The sequence below is a fragment of the Delphinapterus leucas genome, chromosome 9 (genome assembly GCF_059928025.1).
Source record: "Delphinapterus leucas isolate spDelLeu-1000000601 "Yukka" chromosome 9, BTC_Dleu_Yukka2, whole genome shotgun sequence".
Lineage (NCBI taxonomy): Eukaryota > Metazoa > Chordata > Mammalia > Artiodactyla > Monodontidae > Delphinapterus > Delphinapterus leucas.
Window position 1 is genome coordinate 90,291,882 of NC_143137.1, and position 22,976 is coordinate 90,314,857.

Consider the following 22,976-nt stretch of genomic DNA (forward strand, 5'->3'; position numbering starts at 1 on the left):
TGGCTGTAAGCAATTTACCTTCCCACCGTCAGCTGGGCAGGGTCAGCTTTGCTTTCCACACCCCCTCCAGCATTTCCTGCTGTTAGAGTTGGTGAGGATGGTCATTCTGAATGGTGAGACACGATTACTCTCTGTCGAGTTGATTTGCATTACAGGAAGATTAGGTTGGCCAAAAAGGGCCTTCGGTGTTTTCCGTAATACATCAGGTGAAAACCCGAACCCCCTTTTCTCCAACCCAGGCACTGGTGCTATTAGCAGCTTCTGATACGCTTTAACGTGCCAGTAACACATACCTGATGATAGGCGTTTCCTGCAATTCTGCCTTGTTTTCACATCCTTTTCCAAAACTTACCCCGAAGATATTTAGCAATGGAAGGTGTCACTTACAGCCCTGCAGACCCTGTGAATTGCAGTGCCCCGAGCACCGGTTTTCAGGTTGTTGTTACAGGAAGCGGCCACAAGGCGGCAGGATTTCTTTAAGCCCCAATCGGGTCCCTGGGGCTACCTCAGCCTTTGGAAATGTCCTGTCCCTGCTGGGAAATTAGATGGCCTGTGCCTGTGCAAACACCCTAGGGCTTGTGTCTGAGTCCTCCCCCAGTTAATCTTCATCCAGGGAACAAATTCCAAGCTGGAAACGGGGTTTTGAGGGTAGTTTCTTCCCCAGGCAGGGAGACCTTAAGGAAAGAGGCTCGCGGTGGGAACCACACCTTCGGTAAATCTGGAGATTAGGTGACTTTTCAAACATCTTCCCGCCCAGAGGTTCTACCATCCTTTGGGCGTCCGAGGCATGTTTAGTCGTAGGGTGGGTCCCCGCCCCTGAAAATTTCTGCACCTGCAGTGGGGATCAGGCAGCACGTCTCCAATGGGGCTGCATTAGCTGCACGTGCTCACCAGGCCCCTCAGCACCATGAATGTCCAGCCTTGAGACCCAAGCCTGCTCTGGCTGCAGCGATGTGACACCTGGTTTTGTGTCCGCCGCTTAACGAATTCAGTAATAATTCCCGTCCCCCGTTTCATTTTTGATTTTCATAATGGGATATAGCAGCTCTGCAATATTGTTTTCCTTTCTGGTGAACTCGTATTTGCTTCCCTCATGCAGAGAAGTTTCTGTGTTTTTGTGTGGATTACTACCAAGCTTACATATTCTCTTTCATCTATTACAGTGTGTTGAGTCGAGTTCTATGTGCTAAAAGCAGGTGCTTATTCATTAATCATTTTCTGTATGTCAGGATAGGTATGCCAATTTCAATCTCCACGTTGATGCCTCTCGCGCTGACTTTCCACTGGGGAAGCCATAAGTTTGCTTTCTAAATCTGTGACTGTGTTTCTGTTATGGAAGTTGGTTCATATGTATTAATTTTTAGATTTTTCCTACAAGTGAAAGCGTATATTTCCTTTTCTTTGACGTTTTCCGTCCACTATGACTCTACCTAGGACCATCCTAGTGCTGCAAATGGGCTCACTTCCTTCATGTCACGGCTGAGTAATATTCCGTTGTTCATATGTACCGAAACTTCTTTATCCATTCTTCTTTCCCAAGACAGTCAGTTTGCTTGCAAGTCTATGCTCTTGAAAAGAGGGCTGCACGAAATATTGGGGTGCATGTGTCCTTCGATTACTGGCTTTCCCAGGGCATATGCCCCAGAGTGGCATTTCCGGATCCTCTGTAGCTCTAGATTTTAGGTGTTTAGGAAGCTCCAAACTATTCTCCAGAGTAGCTGTTGGCCATTTACCTTCCCACCATCAGCTGGGCAGGGTTAGATTTTTCCACGCCTCCTCCAGCATTTCTTTTTGTTAGACTTGGTGATGAAGGTCATTCTGAATGATGAGAGATGACTCCTCTCTGTCGAGTTGATTTGCATTGCCGGAATATCCGACTCCCAAAGAGGGCCTGCGGTGTTTTCCACAATACACCGCGGAAAAATCCGAACGCCCCTTTGGTCCAACCGAGTCACTGGTGCTATTTAGCAGCTTTTTACGTGCTTGAATGTGCCAGTAAGACCTACCTGTTGTAATGCATTCGCTGCAGTTCCGCCTTGTCTTCACGTGTTTTTCCGATCACCTGCCCCAAGACATTGAGCGAGGTCAGGCGTCCTTTACAACACTGCAGGCCATGTAATTTGCATTGTCCCTGAAGGCCGGTTTTCAGGTTGTTGTTACGGGAAGCGGCCGCAAGGCGGCAGGATTTCTTTAAGCCCCACTCGTGTACCTGGGGCGACCAGGACCTCTGGGGAAGTCCTCTTCCTGCTTGGAAATTAGATGGCCTGTGCCTGTGTAAACACCCTAGGGCTTGTGTCTGAGTCCTCCCCCGCTTAACCTTCATGCAGCGGACAAATTCTCAGCTGTGCACAACGGGATATGGGGGTGTTGTCTTCCCCCGGTGGAGAGACCTTAAGGAAAGAGGCTGCAGGTGGGAATCACAGCATCAGGACATGTGGAGATTAGGTGACGTTTCAAACATCTTCCCGCCCAGAGGTTCTACCATCCTTTGGGTGTCCCAGGCATGTTTACTTGTAGGTTAGGTCCCCTGCCCCTGGAGGTTTAGGCACCTGGAGTGGGGATCGGGCAGCACATCTCCAGTGGGGCTGCATTCGCTGGGACATCCTCACCAGGTCCCTCAGCAACGCGAAAGTCCCGCCCTGAGACCCAAGCCTGCTCTGGCTGCAGGGATGTGACACCTGGTTTGGTCTCCGCCGCGGAATGAAGTTAGTGACAATTCCCACCCCCCTTTTGTTTTTTACTTTCCTAATGGGATACGGCAGATTTGCCACGTTGTGTTCCTTTCTGGTGAACTCCTACTTGTTTCTCTTACGTACAGGATTTGTATATTTTTGTTCGGATTACTACCAGGCTTACATATACTGTTTCGTCTATTACCATGTGTTGAGTCAAGTTCTATGTGCGAAAAGTAGGTATTTATTCCTTAATCATGTTCTGTATATAAGGGTATGTATGCCAGTTTCAAACTACAGGTTGATGCCTCTCCCGCTGCCTTTCCCCACGGGTAGTCATACGTTTGCTCTCTAAATCTGTGACTGCGTTTCTGTTATGGAGGTTGGTTTATTTGTATTAATTTTTAGATTCTGCCTATAAGTGATATCATATGATATTTCACTCTCCTTGACGTTTGTCATCCAGTATGACTCGACCTAGGTCCATCCGAGTGTTCCAAATAGACTCGTTTCCTTCATTTCCTGGCTGAGTAATATTCCATTGTTCATATAGACCGCAACTTCCTTATCCATTCTTCTTTACCAGGACAGTTAGTTTGCTTGCAAGTCTATGCTCTTGAAAAGATGGCTGCACGAAATATAGGGGCGCGGGTGTCCTTCGATTGCTGGCTTTCCCAGGATATACGCCACAGAGTGGAATTTCCGGATCCTCTGTAGCTCTAGAGTTTAGATGTTTAGGAAGCTCCAAAGTGTGCCCCAGAGTGGCTGTAAGCAATTTACCTTCCCACCGTCAGCTGGGCAGGGTCAGCTTTGCTTTCCACACCCCCTCCAGCATTTCCTGCTGTTAGAGTTGGTGAGGATGGTCATTCTGAATGGTGAGACACGATTACTCTCTGTCGAGTTGATTTGCATTACAGGAAGATTAGGTTGGCCAAAAAGGGCCTTCGGTGTTTTCCGTAATACATCAGGTGAAAACCCGAACCCCCTTTTCTCCAACCCAGGCACTGGTGCTATTAGCAGCTTCTGATACGCTTTAACGTGCCAGTAACACATACCTGATGATAGGCGTTTCCTGCAATTCTGCCTTGTTTTCACATCCTTTTCCAAAACTTACCCCGAAGATATTTAGCAATGGAAGGTGTCATTTACAGCCCTGCAGACCCTGTGAATTGCAGTGCCCCAGCACCGGTTTTCAGGTTGTTGTTACAGGAAGCGGCCACAAGGCGGCAGGATTTCTTTAAGCCCCAATCGGGTCCCTGGGGCTACCTCAGCCTTTGGAAATGTCCTGTCCCTGCTGGGAAATTAGATGGCCTGTGCCTGTGCAAACACCCTAGGGCTTGTGTCTGAGTCCTCCCCCAGTTAATCTTCATCCAGGGAACAAATTCCAAGCTGGAAACGGGGTTTTGAGGGTAGTTTCTTCCCCAGGCAGGGAGACCTTAAGGAAAGAGGCTCGCGGTGGGAACCACACCTTCGGTAAATCTGGAGATTAGGTGACTTTTCAAACATCTTCCCGCCCAGAGGTTCTACCATCCTTTGGGCGTCCGAGGCATGTTTAGTCGTAGGGTGGGTCCCCGCCCCTGAAAATTTCTGCACCTGCAGTGGGGATCAGGCAGCACGTCTCCAATGGGGCTGCATTAGCTGCACGTGCTCACCAGGCCCCTCAGCACCATGAATGTCCAGCCTTGAGACCCAAGCCTGCTCTGGCTGCAGCGATGTGACACCTGGTTTTGTGTCCGCCGCTTAACGAATTCAGTAATAATTCCCGTCCCCCTTTTCATTTTTGATTTTCATAATGGGATATAGCAGCTCTGCAATATTGTTTTCCTTTCTGGTGAACTCGTATTTGCTTCCCTCATGCAGAGAAGTTTCTGTGTTTTTGTGTGGATTACTACCAAGCTTACATATTCTCTTTCATCTATTACAGTGTGTTGAGTCGAGTTCTATGTGCTAAAAGCAGGTGCTTATTCATTAATCATTTTCTGTATGTCAGGATAGGTATGCCAATTTCAATCTCCACGTTGATGCCTCTCGCGCTGACTTTCCACTGGGGAAGCCATAAGTTTGCTTTCTAAATCTGTGACTGTGTTTCTGTTATGGAAGTTGGTTCATATGTATTAATTTTTAGATTTTTCCTACAAGTGAAAGCGTATATTTCCTTTTCTTTGACGTTTTCCGTCCACTATGACTCTACCTAGGACCATCCTAGTGCTGCAAATGGGCTCACTTCCTTCATGTCACGGCTGAGTAATATTCCGTTGTTCATATGTACCGAAACTTCTTTATCCATTCTTCTTTCCCAAGACAGTCAGTTTGCTTGCAAGTCTATGCTCTTGAAAAGAGGGCTGCACGAAATATTGGGGTGCATGTGTCCTTCGATTACTGGCTTTCCCAGGGCATATGCCCCAGAGTGGCATTCCTCTGTAGCTCTAGATTTTAGGTGTTTAGGAAGCTCCAAACTATTCTCCAGAGTAGCTGTTGGCCATTTACCTTCCCACCATCAGCTGGGCAGGGTTAGATTTTTCCACGCCTCCTCCAGCATTTCTTTTTGTTAGACTTGGTGATGAAGGTCATTCTGAATGATGAGAGATGACTCCTCTCTGTCGAGTTGATTTGCATTGCCGGAATATCCGACTCCCAAAGAGGGCCTGCGGTGTTTTCCACAATACACCGCGGAAAAATCCGAACGCCCCTTTGGTCCAACCGAGTCACTGGTGCTATTTAGCAGCTTTTTACGTGCTTGAATGTGCCAGTAAGACCTACCTGTTGTAATGCATTCGCTGCAGTTCCGCCTTGTCTTCACGTGTTTTTCCGATCACCTGCCCCAAGACATTGAGCGAGGTCAGGCGTCCTTTACAACACTGCAGGCCATGTAATTTGCATTGTCCCTGAAGGCCGGTTTTCAGGTTGTTGTTACGGGAAGCGGCCACAAGGCGGCAGGATTTCTTTAAGCCCCACTCGTGTACCTGGGGCGACCAGGACCTCTGGGGAAGTCCTCTTCCTGCTTGGAAATTAGATGGCCTGTGCCTGTGTAAACACCCTAGGGCTTGTGTCTGAGTCCTCCCCCGCTTAACCTTCATGCAGCGGACAAATTCTCAGCTGTGCACAACGGGATATGGGGGTGTTGTCTTCCCCCGGTGGAGAGACCTTAAGGAAAGAGGCTGCAGGTGGGAATCACAGCATCAGGACATGTGGAGATTAGGTGACGTTTCAAACATCTTCCCGCCCAGAGGTTCTACCATCCTTTGGGTGTCCCAGGCATGTTTACTTGTAGGTTAGGTCCCCTGCCCCTGGAGGTTTAGGCACCTGGAGTGGGGATCGGGCAGCACATCTCCAGTGGGGCTGCATTCGCTGGGACATCCTCACCAGGTCCCTCAGCAACGCGAAAGTCCCGCCCTGAGACCCAAGCCTGCTCTGGCTGCAGGGATGTGACACCTGGTTTGGTCTCCGCCGCGGAATGAAGTTAGTGACAATTCCCACCCCCCTTTTGTTTTTTATTTTCCTAATGGGATACGGCAGATTTGCCACGTTGTGTTCCTTTCTGGTGAACTCCTACTTGTTTCTCTTACGTACAGGATTTGTATATTTTTGTTCGGATTACTACCAGGCTTACATATACTTTTTCGTCTATTACCATGTGTTGAGTCAAGTTCTATGTGCGAAAAGTAGGTATTTATTCCTTAATCATGTTCTGTATATAAGGGTATGTATGCCAGTTTCAAACTACAGGTTGATGCCTCTCCCGCTGCCTTTCCCCACGGGTAGTCATACGTTTGCTCTCTAAATCTGTGACTGCGTTTCTGTTATGGAGGTTGGTTTATTTGTATTAATTTTTAGATTCTGCCTATAAGTGATATCATATGATATTTCACTCTCCTTGACGTTTGTCATCCAGTATGACTCGACCTAGGTCCATCCGAGTGTTCCAAATAGACTCGTTTCCTTCATTTCCTGGCTGAGTAATATTCCATTGTTCATATAGACCGCAACTTCCTTATCCATTCTTCTTTACCAGGACAGTTAGTTTGCTTGCAAGTCTATGCTCTTGAAAAGATGGCTGCACGAAATATAGGGGTGCGGGTGTCCTTCGATTACTGGCTTTCCCAGGATATACGCCACAGAGTGGAATTTCCGGATCCTCTGTAGCTCTAGAGTTTAGATGTTTAGGAAGCTCCAAAGTGTGCCCCAGAGTGGCTGTAAGCAATTTACCTTCCCACCGTCAGCTGGGCAGGGTCAGCTTTGCTTTCCACACCCCCTCCAGCATTTCCTGCTGTTAGAGTTGGTGAGGATGGTCATTCTGAATGGTGAGAAACGATTACTCTCTGTCGAGTTGATTTGCATTACAGGAAGATTAGGTTGGCCAAAAGGGGCTTTCGGTGTTTTCCATAATACATCAGGTGAAAACCCGAACCCCCTTTACTCCAACCCAGGCACTGGTGCTATTAGCAGCTTCTGATACGCTTTAACGTGCCAGTAACACATACCTGATGATAGGCGTTTCCTGCAATTCTGCCTTGTTTTCACATCCTTTTCCAAAACTTACCCCGAAGATATTTAGCAATGGAAGGTGTCATTTACAGCCCTGCAGACCCTGTGAATTGCAGTGCCCCGAGCACCGGTTTTCAGGTTGTTGTTACAGGAAGCGGCCACAAGGCGGCAGGATTTCTTTAAGCCCCAATCGGGTCCCTGGGGCTACCTCAGCCTTTGGAAATGTCCTGTCCCTGCTGGGAAATTAGATGGCCTGTGCCTGTGCAAACACCCTAGGGCTTGTGTCTGAGTCCTCCCCCAGTTAATCTTCATCCAGGGAACAAATTCCAAGCTGGAAACGGGGTTTTGAGGGTAGTTTCTTCCCCAGGCAGGGAGACCTTAAGGAAAGAGGCTCGCGGTGGGAACCACACCTTCGGTAAATCTGGAGATTAGGTGACTTTTCAAACATCTTCCCGCCCAGAGGTTCTACCATCCTTTGGGCGTCCGAGGCATGTTTAGTCGTAGGGTGGGTCCCGGCCCCTGAAAATTTCTGCACCTGCAGTGGGGATCAGGCAGCACGTCTCCAATGGGGCTGCATTAGCTGCACGTGCTCACCAGGCCCCTCAGCACCATGAATGTCCAGCCTTGAGACCCAAGCCTGCTCTGGCTGCAGCGATGTGACACCTGGTTTTGTGTCCGCCGCTTAACGAATTCAGTAATAATTCCCGTCCCCCGTTTCATTTTTGATTTTCATAATGGGATATAGCAGCTCTGCAATATTGTTTTCCTTTCTGGTGAACTCGTATTTGCTTCCCTCATGCAGAGAAGTTTCTGTGTTTTTGTGTGGATTACTACCAAGCTTACATATTCTCTTTCATCTACTACAGTGTGTTGAGTCGAGTTCTATGTGCTAAAAGCAGGTGCTTATTCATTAATCATTTTCTGTATGTCAGGATAGGTATGCCAATTTCAATCTCCACGTTGATGCCTCTCGCGCTGACTTTCCACTGGGGAAGCCATAAGTTTGCTTTCTAAATCTGTGACTGTGTTTCTGTTATGGAAGTTGGTTCATATGTATTAATTTTTAGATTTTTCCTACAAGTGAAAGCGTATATTTCCTTTTCTTTGACGTTTTCCGTCCACTATGACTCTACCTAGGACCATCCTAGTGCTGCAAATGGGCTCACTTCCTTCATGTCACGGCTGAGTAATATTCCGTTGTTCATATGTACCGAAACTTCTTTATCCATTCTTCTTTCCCAAGACAGTCAGTTTGCTTGCAAGTCTATGCTCTTGAAAAGAGGGCTGCACGAAATATTGGGGTGCATGTGTCCTTCGATTACTGGCTTTCCCAGGGCATATGCCCCAGAGTGGCATTTCCGGATCCTCTGTAGCTCTAGATTTTAGGTGTTTAGGAAGCTCCAAACTATTCTCCAGAGTAGCTGTTGGCCATTTACCTTCCCACCATCAGCTGGGCAGGGTTAGATTTTTCCACGCCTCCTCCAGCATTTCTTTTTGTTAGACTTGGTGATGAAGGTCATTCTGAATGATGAGAGATGACTCCTCTCTGTCGAGTTGATTTGCATTGCCGGAATATCCGACTCCCAAAGAGGGCCTGCGGTGTTTTCCACAATACACCGCGGAAAAATCCGAACGCCCCTTTGGTCCAACCGAGTCACTGGTGCTATTTAGCAGCTTTTTACGTGCTTGAATGTGCCAGTAAGACCTACCTGTTGTAATGCATTCGCTGCAGTTCCGCCTTGTCTTCACGTGTTTTTCCGATCACCTGCCCCAAGACATTGAGCGAGGTCAGGCGTCCTTTACAACACTGCAGGCCATGTAATTTGCATTGTCCCTGAAGGCCGGTTTTCAGGTTGTTGTTACGGGAAGCGGCCACAAGGCGGCAGGATTTCTTTAAGCCCCACTCGTGTACCTGGGGCGACCAGGACCTCTGGGGAAGTCCTCTTCCTGCTTGGAAATTAGATGGCCTGTGCCTGTGTAAACACCCTAGGGCTTGTGTCTGAGTCCTCCCCCGCTTAACCTTCATGCAGCGGACAAATTCTCAGCTGTGCACAACGGGATATGGGGGTGTTGTCTTCCCCCGGTGGAGAGACCTTAAGGAAAGAGGCTGCAGGTGGGAATCACAGCATCAGGACATGTGGAGATTAGGTGACGTTTCAAACATCTTCCCGCCCAGAGGTTCTACCATCCTTTGGGTGTCCCAGGCATGTTTACTTGTAGGTTAGGTCCCCTGCCCCTGGAGGTTTAGGCACCTGGAGTGGGGATCGGGCAGCACATCTCCAGTGGGGCTGCATTCGCTGGGACATCCTCACCAGGTCCCTCAGCAACGCGAAAGTCCCGCCCTGAGACCCAAGCCTGCTCTGGCTGCAGGGATGTGACACCTGGTTTGGTCTCCGCCGCGGAATGAAGTTAGTGACAATTCCCACCCCCCTTTTGTTTTTTATTTTCCTAATGGGATACGGCAGATTTGCCACGTTGTGTTCCTTTCTGGTGAACTCCTACTTGTTTCTCTTACGTACAGGATTTGTATATTTTTGTTCGGATTACTACCAGGCTTACATATACTTTTTCGTCTATTACCATGTGTTGAGTCAAGTTCTATGTGCGAAAAGTAGGTATTTATTCCTTAATCATGTTCTGTATATAAGGGTATGTATGCCAGTTTCAAACTACAGGTTGATGCCTCTCCCGCTGCCTTTCCCCACGGGTAGTCATACGTTTGCTCTCTAAATCTGTGACTGCGTTTCTGTTATGGAGGTTGGTTTATTTGTATTAATTTTTAGATTCTGCCTATAAGTGATATCATATGATATTTCACTCTCCTTGACGTTTGTCATCCAGTATGACTCGACCTAGGTCCATCCGAGTGTTCCAAATAGACTCGTTTCCTTCATTTCCTGGCTGAGTAATATTCCATTGTTCATATAGACCGCAACTTCCTTATCCATTCTTCTTTACCAGGACAGTTAGTTTGCTTGCAAGTCTATGCTCTTGAAAAGATGGCTGCACGAAATATAGGGGTGCGGGTGTCCTTCGATTACTGGCTTTCCCAGGATATACGCCACAGAGTGGAATTTCCGGATCCTCTGTAGCTCTAGAGTTTAGATGTTTAGGAAGCTCCAAAGTGTGCCCCAGAGTGGCTGTAAGCAATTTACCTTCCCACCGTCAGCTGGGCAGGGTCAGCTTTGCTTTCCACACCCCCTCCAGCATTTCCTGCTGTTAGAGTTGGTGAGGATGGTCATTCTGAATGGTGAGAAACGATTACTCTCTGTCGAGTTGATTTGCATTACAGGAAGATTAGGTTGGCCAAAAGGGGCTTTCGGTGTTTTCCATAATACATCAGGTGAAAACCCGAACCCCCTTTACTCCAACCCAGGCACTGGTGCTATTAGCAGCTTCTGATACGCTTTAACGTGCCAGTAACACATACCTGATGATAGGCGTTTCCTGCAATTCTGCCTTGTTTTCACATCCTTTTCCAAAACTTACCCCGAAGATATTTAGCAATGGAAGGTGTCATTTACAGCCCTGCAGACCCTGTGAATTGCAGTGCCCCGAGCACCGGTTTTCAGGTTGTTGTTACAGGAAGCGGCCACAAGGCGGCAGGATTTCTTTAAGCCCCAATCGGGTCCCTGGGGCTACCTCAGCCTTTGGAAATGTCCTGTCCCTGCTGGGAAATTAGATGGCCTGTGCCTGTGCAAACACCCTAGGGCTTGTGTCTGAGTCCTCCCCCAGTTAATCTTCATCCAGGGAACAAATTCCAAGCTGGAAACGGGGTTTTGAGGGTAGTTTCTTCCCCAGGCAGGGAGACCTTAAGGAAAGAGGCTCGCGGTGGGAACCACACCTTCGGTAAATCTGGAGATTAGGTGACTTTTCAAACATCTTCCCGCCCAGAGGTTCTACCATCCTTTGGGCGTCCGAGGCATGTTTAGTCGTAGGGTGGGTCCCGGCCCCTGAAAATTTCTGCACCTGCAGTGGGGATCAGGCAGCACGTCTCCAATGGGGCTGCATTAGCTGCACGTGCTCACCAGGCCCCTCAGCACCATGAATGTCCAGCCTTGAGACCCAAGCCTGCTCTGGCTGCAGCGATGTGACACCTGGTTTTGTGTCCGCCGCTTAACGAATTCAGTAATAATTCCCGTCCCCCGTTTCATTTTTGATTTTCATAATGGGATATAGCAGCTCTGCAATATTGTTTTCCTTTCTGGTGAACTCGTATTTGCTTCCCTCATGCAGAGAAGTTTCTGTGTTTTTGTGTGGATTACTACCAAGCTTACATATTCTCTTTCATCTACTACAGTGTGTTGAGTCGAGTTCTATGTGCTAAAAGCAGGTGCTTATTCATTAATCATTTTCTGTATGTCAGGATAGGTATGCCAATTTCAATCTCCACGTTGATGCCTCTCGCGCTGACTTTCCACTGGGGAAGCCATAAGTTTGCTTTCTAAATCTGTGACTGTGTTTCTGTTATGGAAGTTGGTTCATATGTATTAATTTTTAGATTTTTCCTACAAGTGAAAGCGTATATTTCCTTTTCTTTGACGTTTTCCGTCCACTATGACTCTACCTAGGACCATCCTAGTGCTGCAAATGGGCTCACTTCCTTCATGTCACGGCTGAGTAATATTCCGTTGTTCATATGTACCGAAACTTCTTTATCCATTCTTCTTTCCCAAGACAGTCAGTTTGCTTGCAAGTCTATGCTCTTGAAAAGAGGGCTGCACGAAATATTGGGGTGCATGTGTCCTTCGATTACTGGCTTTCCCAGGGCATATGCCCCAGAGTGGCATTTCCGGATCCTCTGTAGCTCTAGATTTTAGGTGTTTAGGAAGCTCCAAACTATTCTCCAGAGTAGCTGTTGGCCATTTACCTTCCCACCATCAGCTGGGCAGGGTTAGATTTTTCCACGCCTCCTCCAGCATTTCTTTTTGTTAGACTTGGTGATGAAGGTCATTCTGAATGATGAGAGATGACTCCTCTCTGTCGAGTTGATTTGCATTGCCGGAATATCCGACTCCCAAAGAGGGCCTGCGGTGTTTTCCACAATACACCGCGGAAAAATCCGAACGCCCCTTTGGTCCAACCGAGTCACTGGTGCTATTTAGCAGCTTTTTACGTGCTTGAATGTGCCAGTAAGACCTACCTGTTGTAATGCATTCGCTGCAGTTCCGCCTTGTCTTCACGTGTTTTTCCGATCACCTGCCCCAAGACATTGAGCGAGGTCAGGCGTCCTTTACAACACTGCAGGCCATGTAATTTGCATTGTCCCTGAAGGCCGGTTTTCAGGTTGTTGTTACGGGAAGCGGCCGCAAGGCGGCAGGATTTCTTTAAGCCCCACTCGTGTACCTGGGGCGACCAGGACCTCTGGGGAAGTCCTCTTCCTGCTTGGAAATTAGATGGCCTGTGCCTGTGTAAACACCCTAGGGCTTGTGTCTGAGTCCTCCCCCGCTTAACCTTCATGCAGCGGACAAATTCTCAGCTGTGCAAAACGGGATATGGGGGTGTTGTCTTCCCCCGGTTGGGAGACCTTAAGGAAAGAGGCTGCAGGTGGGAATCACACCATCAGGAAATGTGGATATTAGGTGTTGTTTCAAACATCTTCCCTACTTTTCTGAATAAGGAGGTTCTACCATCCTTTGGGTGTCCCAGGCATGTTTACTTTTAGGTTGGGTCCCGTTCACTTGGAGATTCCGGCATCTGGAGTGGGGATCAGGCAGCACATCTCCAATGGGGCTGCATTAGGTGCACATCGTCACCAGGTCTCTCAGTCCCCCTAAAGTGCAGCTTTGTTACCCAAGCCCGCTCTGGCTACAGGGTTGTGACAGTATGTTGGGTCTCCGACACTGGACAATTTTCCTAACAATTCCCCACCTCCTCTTTTTTTTTAGTTTATTTTTGTATTGGAATAAAGCACATTTTCAATGTTGTGTTTCCTTCTGGTTAACCCCCACCTGATTCCCTTATGCAGAGACATTTATATATTCTTCTTTTGATTTCTACCAATCTTACATATTCTTTGTCGTGTATTGCAGGATATTGAGTTCTGTGTGCTATACAGTAGGTACTTACTGAATACCTATTTTCTGTATGTAAGGGTGTTTATCGTAATTTAAACTTCCTAATTTATGTTTCCCACCCAGCCTTTCACCTTTGATAGCCATAAGTTTTTTCCCTAAATCTGTGACTCTGTTTCATGTTAGTTAATTTGTATCAATTTTTGATTCCACTTAGAAGTGACTTTACATGATAGTCTCTGTGTGACTTATGTCACTTTTTATGATCGTGTCTATGTTCATCCATGCTTTTGCAAAAAGTGTCATTATAGTACACTTTTGACTCTGTTTTTCTCAGTTTACTTAAATACTATAATGACACTGTAAGTAATTATTATCAACTCAATCAACCACAGACGCTCAAATTAACATTTTGGTATAGTTTTGTTGTTGTTTAAGCATCATCTAAGAAAATGAAAATTTTCAGGAAGAAAGGAGATGATTAGGACATAAAGTATAGTTATTCCCTCCGTAATGAGCAGGATTCTGTGAGACTCCTGGGCACAAAAGTATTTGTGTCCCCTCTTTCTTGCTTGTAGGAAGTAGTTTTCATTCAGCCTCCATGACCTTCCCTGAGTTCCAAAGGCAGGTTCAAACAGTTGCTAATCAGACATGGAGACAAGGGAGGAGCAGTCAAGAAACAATAGTGAAGGGCTTCCCTGACGGCGCAGTGGTTTTGAGTCCGCCTGCCGATGCAGGGAACACGGGTTCGTGCCCCGATCCGCGAAGATTCCACATGCCGCGGAGCGGCTGGGCCCATGAGCCATGGCCGCTGAGCCTGCGAGTCCGGAGCCTGTGCTCCGCAACGGGAGAGGCCACAGCAGTGAGAGGCCCGCGTACCGCAAAAAAATAAAAAGAAAAAAAAGAACCTGCCTGCCAGTGCAGGGGACAGGGGTTCGAGCCCTGGTCCAGGAAGATCCCACATGTCGGGGAGCAACTAAGCTGAGGTGCCACAACTACTGAGCCCTCGTGCTGCAACTACGGAAGCCCAGGCGCTTAGAGCCCATGCACCGCAGTATGATAAGCCACCGCAATGAGAAGCCCGCGCACCGTGATGAAGAGCAGCCCCTGCTCGCTGCAATTAGAGAAAGCCCGTGCTGCAGCAATGAAGACCCAACGCAGCCAAAAATAAATAAAATAAAAAGCTTTTTTTAAAGAAAGATACAATAGTGAAGCCTGGGGGCAGGGTCCTGGTTCCCCTCAAGGGATACGTATAATATCTTTGAGCTGTTTTGCAGATGCTAAAATCCGCGCCAGGTGAAAGAAGTTGACTGCATGCTGCCCATAAGCACATAGACCCTAGACCGGTAGGAACCAGAAGGTTGATGATGCTGACTGCCAAATACCTCACCACCAACCAATCAGAAGAACGTACACGTGTTGACCACGCCCTCCTCTTTGAAGCATTACTGTATCCCCATCCCCTCTGGGTAGGGACACACGGTGGTTTTGTTTTGTTTTGTTTTGTTTTTTTGCGGTACGTGGGCCTCTCACTGTTGTGGCGTCTCCCGTTGCGGTGCACAGGCTCCGGACGCGCAGGCTCAGCGGCCATGGCTCAGGAGCCCAGCCGCTCCGCGGTATGTGGGATCTTCCCGGATCGGGCCACGAACACCGTGTCTCCTGCATCAGCAGGCGGACTCTCAACCGCTGCGCCACCAGGGAAGCCCCTGGGACACACGGTTTTGAGGGCCTTAGCCTTCTGTGGCCCCCTTTACCTGGCAAGGCAATAACTATTCTACTTCACACAAAACTCTGTCTCTGAGATTCAATTCGGTACTGATGTACAGAGGCGGAATTTTGGCTACAGTAAAACCACGAGCTACCCAGGGGAGAGGGCTCTATGGGCAGTACACCTGAGACCATGTGGGCTGTTTGTGTCCTAATAGATGGAGAAATTCGACCCCACCAAACCTGAGTTAATCAATCAAGGCTGGCCAGTGCCAGAGATGAGGACTTGCCCCAGAAGAGAACGAGGTAGTAGAAAGAAAGCCAAGGAATTCTCTTCCTCACTGGTTAGTGCTGTGTCCAGCAGGAATAGGTGGGGCACAGAATTGTGCAAGAGGCAGGGGCACACTGTGGTTTGCTGCTGATTGAGTGCATGAGCTTAGGTGTGTTATTTAAACTCTCTGAGCCTGTTTCCTTTTCTTGAAAACCAGATTAATGATACCTATCTTGCAATCTTATGAGATTTCTTTAAAGTTCATTTAAGGTGTCTGGTACACAGCAGCTTGTTAATAAATGGTAGTGTACTAGTCGTGTTTCTGGATTACAAGTAATCTCTGAGAAATCATCTCTGGTTCAGTTTGGCAAAAAGGAATTTATTGGCAAGCTGTGTGATAGCGAAAGAACCGATGTGAAGTTTTGAGAAGCAGGCAGGAAGATAGGCGGCCCCAGCTGAGATTTTCCACAGGTAGGGTTTGAATGGAGCACTGCCATTGTCACCACTGGCCACCGAGCAGCTGCTAGTGGCATGAATTCTAAGCTGTCAGTTTCTTTGTGCCACTCCTGACTTTGGTCCCGGGAAGAGCATCTGATTGGCTTAGGTTCTGTGCCTGTTCTACCTCTCAGGAGAGCCAGGGAGGGCCACTTGGGCTTCCTAGTGGAGTGTGATGTCACACTGTGACAGATCTGTCAAACATGGAGTGAGGTTTCCACTAGATGACAGCGCCAAAGTAACGAACCTCTACTACAGATGTGACTGTTATGTGGTTCTCTGGAAGCCAACTCTATGCAACTCAGTGGAATAGCTTTATAGCTGCAAGGGAGCTTGTAGCCCCTCATTTGAAAATTTGGGCAACCAAGGTCCCAAGATACGACTTATACTAGATTACACAGAAAGTGAAGAGCATTCAGGTCTAGAACTTTGGTCTCCTAATTGTCATTCCAGTTCTCCTCACTGCATTCTTTCCCATCTGTAAAATGGGTATGATAATAATGCTTACTGCCTGGAGCCCTCCTACAAATTGCTTGGATTTTAGCTCGAGCATCGCTTTCTTAGGGGAGCCTTCTGTCTCCAACTTATCTTCTCCCCAAAGCTGTTCTTTCTCCTATTTCTGTATTGACTGCCTATTTCTGTATTGCTTTCACTACCCACCCTGCCATCTAAGGTAGAAAGTTTGGAGCCATCATCATTGTTTCCTTCACTCTTATTCTCACTTTCAGAATTGACAGAACTTGGTGATTGTTGCCAACCTTACTGGTGTCTCACCTGTATCCTTTTAGCACTCACTTTTTCTTTTCATGTTCACCCAAACCCTTCTTATTGGAAGCACCAGGGTCTCTTTGCCTGAGAGATTTCTCCCGCTGTTGGTGCTCACTCAGCCCACTTACAGGGCAGGCCAGATGTGCCAGGGAGTTAAAATCCCTACGAGCAGTCCTCAACCAAAGCCTGATGGAAGTTGATGGATATATTTTAGGTGGGACAACTCTGAAGCATGCTGTATGCTGTCTTCCAGAGGTGTCCAATGAGTCTGAGACACAATTGCCCACAGTGGTAATCTAGTCATTAACGTAACTGAAATCGTTTCCATCTCTTTTCCATCCCCTACTGATGCTTTCTTGGTTCATCTCTCCAACAGACTTGTTGCACTCAAATGCTTGTCTCCAGGTCTGCTTCTAGATGTAGTCAAGTAAAACAGTGACTAATTAGATATTGGGATACAGGGAAGAATTGAGAATGGCTATGATATTTTTTCCTATGGTTGACTGGCTATATGGAGGTATCATGAATTATAAATATAAAGGAGACAATATGTATTTAACATTTTAGATATTAGATAATTGCCATTGAGGTGCTGGCAGAACCGCCCAGTTGGATGTGTTCAGTAGACAGCTGAAAATATGGAATTGGAGTCCAGGAGAGAAGTAGAAACAGGAGCTAAGGATCTAGGAGTTATCATTATCAGTGTATGCAGGTGGGTGCTAAAGCCAGGAAAATGGTTAAGATGGCCAAAATGCTTATCTACAAAGGAAAGAAGAGGGAGAATGGATATTGAGTACAAAGCGGTAGCCTCTATAACAAACACTAAATATCATTCATATCTTCTCTCCTAAAACAGCTTACCTCAGCAAGGAGTACTTTCTTTTTTTCTTTTCTTTTCTTTTCTTTTTTTTTTGGCCATGCTGCGCGGCTTAGGCTTATGGGATCTTAGTTTCCCAACCAGGGATGAACCTGGGCCCTTGGCAGTGAGAATGCGGAGTCTTAACCACTAGACCGCCAGGGAACTCCCATTAATTTCTAATTAGTATCTAAATCCACAGTGCCTGGGCAGTAAACTTTCAAGAAATGTAGAATTAAGTTTTATCCACGCTATACAGTTATTGCAAAGCAAGGATCAGACCTTAGATCTCCGTGCTCAGTTCTGAAGACAATGGTTTTCAGTGTCTCTTAAAAAAGTATGATATCAACCCCCACCCCCCACCCATTCTAATTTGCTTCAACAGGGAGGTGTGTTTCCCATCTGAGGAGATAGAAGATAGTGTGTTTTCTAAACATTGCCAGTTAGCTTAGTTACTTAGAGCAGGATGCTGGTGATACCACAGTCTTTGACGCCATCTCTTACATGGCATTTGAACTGAGGGAGAGATTATAAAGCAGTAATTAAGACTAAAGGCTTTGACTTCAGTGCTGCAGCTATCTGTCCTTGGTGAGACCTTGGGGGTGTTGTTTAACCTCTCAGGGCCTCATCCAAGAAGTAGAAATACTCGGAATCCTTCCTATAGTTAGGGATAAAGTGAGATAGTGCCCGGAAAGTGCTGAGATTCCTCAGCCTAGCAGCATCGAGAACTGGTGAAACTTTACTTTTTGTAGTGTGCTTTAAGCAAACGATAGCTTTACGATAGCAAACGCCTTTCAAGTATTCTATAAGATCACATTGCAACTCCGACACTTTCATTCCTCTGGAACGGTCCCTCATTCCCCGCTGCCCCAAAGCACTACGCGCCTTACGACAGTGTACGACGCCGAGCCTGACTGGTCCGCACGTCGCGGGCCAATCGCGCGGCGCCCGACCGATGACGTAGGCCGCGCTCGTGCATGCGCAGAGCGGGGAGACCTTGGCGAGCCGGCGGAGACGCTTAGTGGAGGTGAAAGCTTTTGGCGGAAAGGAAAGTCCAGCGGCAAGATGCAGAGCTGGAGTCGTGTGTACTGTTCTTTGGCTAAGGTGAGGGCCGACTGGGTGGGGTCGTGCTGAGCCAGAGGCACAGAGAGGTCCGCTGACGGGGTCCGGGACGCGGCCTAAGTGGTGGGGGTGGGAGAGGCCGGCGGCCAGGCCGGGACCAGCTGCGGCTCCACCCCTGAACCGGCTCAGCCCGGGCAGCGGTTCGGAGGCAGAGGCCTGGGCGGTGGAGAGGCCCCGCCGGTTGTATGACGGCCAGCAGTCACACACAGTTCCCTCCCAAGCCTGGGCCGTGGAGCCTGGCGGTCGCACGTAGGCCTTGCCCCCTTGGCGGAGGAAGTATGAGTCTACCTTGCCCCATACGGTTGACTCTTTTTCATAACTTTTGCTATCCTCGGCCCGGCCCTGAGTGGCCTTTCTGTAGTGGACAGGTAACCTTGGGCCACCGCTTGAAAGGCCCAGACCGAGTCAGCCCTAACACGTAGCCCTAGGAATTCCTCGAAGGTCCCTTCAGTGTTTGCAGTTTTAAGCTAGTGTGCATTGACTTCCCTCTTAGAAGCTCGTATTTTTAATTGTAAAGCTCGTATTTTAATTTCTCAGGAAAGCTTTCCTTTTTCATTTATGTACCGAATACAGCCAAAGTGTATATATGTGGGATCGTGCCTGGATACAATATTGATGCAGACCTTAAAAATAATACAGTAGTCAGACTCCTTTGTTTCAAAGATGAGTAGCTTATGTTTTCCGAAGTTAATGTAACATGCTAGGAGTTGTACTTTTAGTGAAAGGCAGAGCTGGGACTAAAACTCAGGACTGATATTTATTCTGCTGTTCTTTGGACCGCTGTCCTGACCTCAGGTGCAAGAATTGCCTTGAAATAGACGTTACTAGCTCAGTGTAGGTTTTGTCACTGCTTCCCATTTGCCTTCTGTGATAGGAGCTATTTGCTTTGTTCCTTTGTGCCTCACTGTTCTTAGGAAATAGTAGCCATCCACATTTAGAGGTTGTTGTGGAGATTATGATGCAGTTTGTAAAACCGTAGTAGCTCTTGAATATGAGTACATTACTTGGTGCATTTTTCTAAGGTATTTTGTCTCATTTCCTATTCCTGTGGGACGGTTCAGATACATCTTCATAGGTTGTACATGGATCACGTGTAAAAGGATTGCATAATGAAATTATCCAAGTACTTAAGCTAGAACTTTGAACACTTTAGTTATGACATTAAAATGATCCCTGGCACCAAAAGTTAGCCATGTTTCCTGAAAATTTAATAAAACTTAACACCATTGAGCAACATGTTTTAGTTAGGTTAAATATGAAATGGGATGTTGACTGTTCATAATGAAAAGTGTGGTAAGCTGACTGTTTTTACAGAAGAGGAGAAATTGATGTGTAACCTCTGTGGCAATGGAAGATACATTAATAATCATTGCTTGATACATTTGCCTTAACTCATTGTTTTCAAGGACGTTCAGGAGTTCTATATTTTGAAATCATATTGTACATAATAGGAACATTTTCTTTTCTTTGTTTCAGAGAGGCCATTTCAATCGAATATCTCATGGTCTGCAAGGAGTTTCTGCAGTGCCACTGAGAACTTATGCAGATCAACCAAGTAAGTACTTAGTAAAACAGGTTTTCCTCATATTAACTCATATTTCCTTTGTGTTTAAATGTAAAAGCAAGTGAATGGTAGAGTAACTAATAATAAAGTAATCGGTCATAGAATTCATTTGTTCATATGTTTATTCACTTAAATGTTTATTGAGCATCTAGTGTGTTCTGGGTGGTGAATGAGGCAAAGCCCTACTGTTATGGAACTTATAGTCTGGGGGTAAAAGACAAACAGTACACAAGTAACAGGGAAATATTTTGGGAGGTCTTTGAAAACAAAAGCTGGTAGTTGGGAGGTAAGGAGGCTATTTTAGATAGGGTGTCAGGGCTTTTCTGTGTAAGGGCCTGAGTAAAGTGAGGGAGTGAGAAGTTTATTTCAGGCAGAGGGAAACAGCAGTGAGAAGGGTCTGAGGTGAGAATTCAGTTGTGAGGTTTAAGGAATTGCAAGAAGGCTGGTGTGGGTAGAGCAGAGACCCATAGAGTGTAAAATCAGAGAGTTAGGCAGGGATCAGATATGGAGGGTTTTATAAGCCAGGCCAGGATTTTACTCCCAAGTGTGAGGGGAAACCACTGAAGGGTGTTGGGCAGAGGAGCGATTTTATATGTTTACACTTAAAAAGTTAGGCACTTCCACTGCAGGGAGCATGGGTTTTGATCCCTGGTAGGGGAACTAAGATCCTGCCTGCTGTGCTGTGTGGTCAAAAAAAAAAAAAACCCAAAAAACTTAATTCTGTCCACTGGGTAAGATTGAGTGTGTTAGTCGCTTAACACGGTTTAGAATTGTGAGAAATCTTTTTCCATGCTGAATGAAAATCTTGGTGGGCTTATCAAAAGCACGTTTTAAAGACTAGAAGAATGTACCCTGAAAGGAATCTATGGACTATGAATACTTTTTTCTTTATACTTTTCTATATTTTTGAAGTTTCTGTAAAGGATATGTACTTTATCTTTTAAAGTATTTAAAACAGGGAGTTAATGGGTTTATAGTAAGATACTTTGGCCTCCCATTACCAAGACTGTTGAGTATTTGAAATTGTCTGGTTTTTTTTTCTTTTTTTGCGGTACGCGGGCCTCTCACTGTTGTGACCTCTCCCGTTGTGGAGCACAGGCTCCGGACGCGCAGGCTCAGCGGCCATGGCTCACGGGCGCAGCCGCTCCGCGGCATGTGGGATCTTCCCGGACCGGGGCACGAACCCGTGTCCCCTGCATCGGCAGGCGGACTCTCAACCACTGCGCCACCAGGGAAGCCCCTCTTTGTCTCTTTTGTTAAATGGGGTTATTACTTATTCTTCTCAGCTCAGCAGGAGAAATATTAGATTTTCACTTCCAGAGCATGCAAGTAAGGACTTTTCATGGCTCATTCTGCACCTTTGGTATTACATATTCAAGGAGGATTTATTCAGTACCTTCTATTTGCCAGGCAGTCCCTGGGCAGGAACTTAGATTGTGATGTTACGGGGATAACTGAGCACTCATGAATCCAATAATTTAGTGATCCCTTGACATCGAGTAAATTATAAATCCCTTAGTACCCATGTAGATTCCGTGCATAAAGTCTTTGGTTGCATGAAGTAAGAAGTGTTTTATGTACATATTTATATTTGTCTGAGGTGTTTATTTAATGTCTGTACTTTCCTCAAGAGTGCACACTTCATTAGGGCAAGGACTGATTTGTGACTGTTCGGCACCAAAAATGGTACAGTAGGTACTCAGTGCATATTTATTGAATAAACTCTGGGGCCATGTCTGTTTTAGTTATGCTCCATCACAAGCATCCAGTATGATGCCTGGTACACAGTACCCAGCAGCAACAGTGATATTAACTGATGCATTGAGGGCTTACTCTGTCTCAGGCACAGTCTTTAATCCTTGTGGCTCTCCTACCAGGTGTGTGCTGCTATTTTCCCCATTTAGTGAATGCAGGAGCTGAGTCGAGAGAGCTTAGCTAGGAAATGACAGAGCTGGGAAAATTCTTCTGACTCTAGAGCTTACGCTCTTTATCCTTGTTCTGTTTGGCTTGCCTCGTTACATGAGTATTACTTGACCAACTTGAGGAGTTGAAGCGTATTGTGATACAGTCCCTGTTACAGCATCTGGGAGGTGTTTGAATAGGAACCAAATTCATCAAGATTTGAAAAGTATTGTGTGTTGTTGTTGATATGACCTGTTTCGTGACAGGAATAGACTTACAGACCTTCATCAGTCACATTTGCTACGTTAATTTATTCATTCGTTATTTCAACAGATATGGAGTATCTACTGTGTGCCAGTTATTGGACTAGTTGCTGGGATACAACAGTGAACAGGACAGACAAGATGCAGCTGTATAGTTTACAGTCCACTGGGGAATATAAACATCCAACAAATAATTGTGATAAGGACTCCACTGAGTCCCAGCGCTCCCAACTGAGCATTGGGAGTTATGATATCTGTATATGGATCAGGAATGGCCACAGTTATTTTCTAAGGAAATGATGATATCTGAAAAGGGTTGGGGTGGGAGTGGGTATGGGAGGAGGTGTTCCAGGTAGAAAGACCTGTATGTGGGAATATTTTGATGCGAGAAGGAGCATAGTGCATTTGAGGAGCCCGAAAAGGGCCAGTGTGGCTGAAATGTGTTGACGGTTGACTTCTCCAGGTTACAGAAGACCCTAACTCTTTATTTTAAGGGCAATTGGAGGTCATTGAAGTGTTTTAAGCAGGGACATGATATAATCAGATTTGTTTTTAAAGCTCGTTTTGGTTGCAGATCAGAGTTTTTATTGTAATAACTTTTTCTCTCGTTAGACTGTAAGAACCAGGGCTCTGTCATTCATTGGTAGCCCAAGAGCTTAGAATTGTGTCTGTAATGTGAAATACTTGCTGTCAGTATTTATTTCTAGGTAGATGGGCCAGAATGTATGTGGGTGGACCAGCCCAATTCTGTGCGTGTAAGGTACCAGTAATTCATTATTGCTGAAGCTTAAACTGCATGATATTGGTTGATAAGCAGAATGTGGTGGAAGATGAGGCTGGAGAAATAGCTATCTAAG

General features: G+C 46.5%; 1 protein-coding gene across 6 annotated transcripts in view; it reads left to right on the plus strand.

Moving 5' to 3' along the window:
- Nucleotides 1-18,247: 18,247 nt before the first annotated feature.
- The window catches only part of DLD (dihydrolipoamide dehydrogenase), a 55,929-nt gene continuing 51,200 nt past the window's right edge, over nt 18,248-22,976 (plus strand). For all 6 annotated transcript variants that reach the window (XR_016394386.1, XR_016394384.1, XR_016394387.1 and 3 more), the window contains exons 1-2: nt 18,248-18,372; nt 19,867-19,945. Coding sequence is in view for 2 of the 6 variants with exons in the window: in XM_022593005.3 (XP_022448713.2) it covers nt 18,334-18,372; nt 19,867-19,945 (118 nt within the window). In the remaining 4 variants the exon portion in view is untranslated. The remainder of the gene's footprint in view (nt 18,373-19,866; nt 19,946-22,976) is intronic.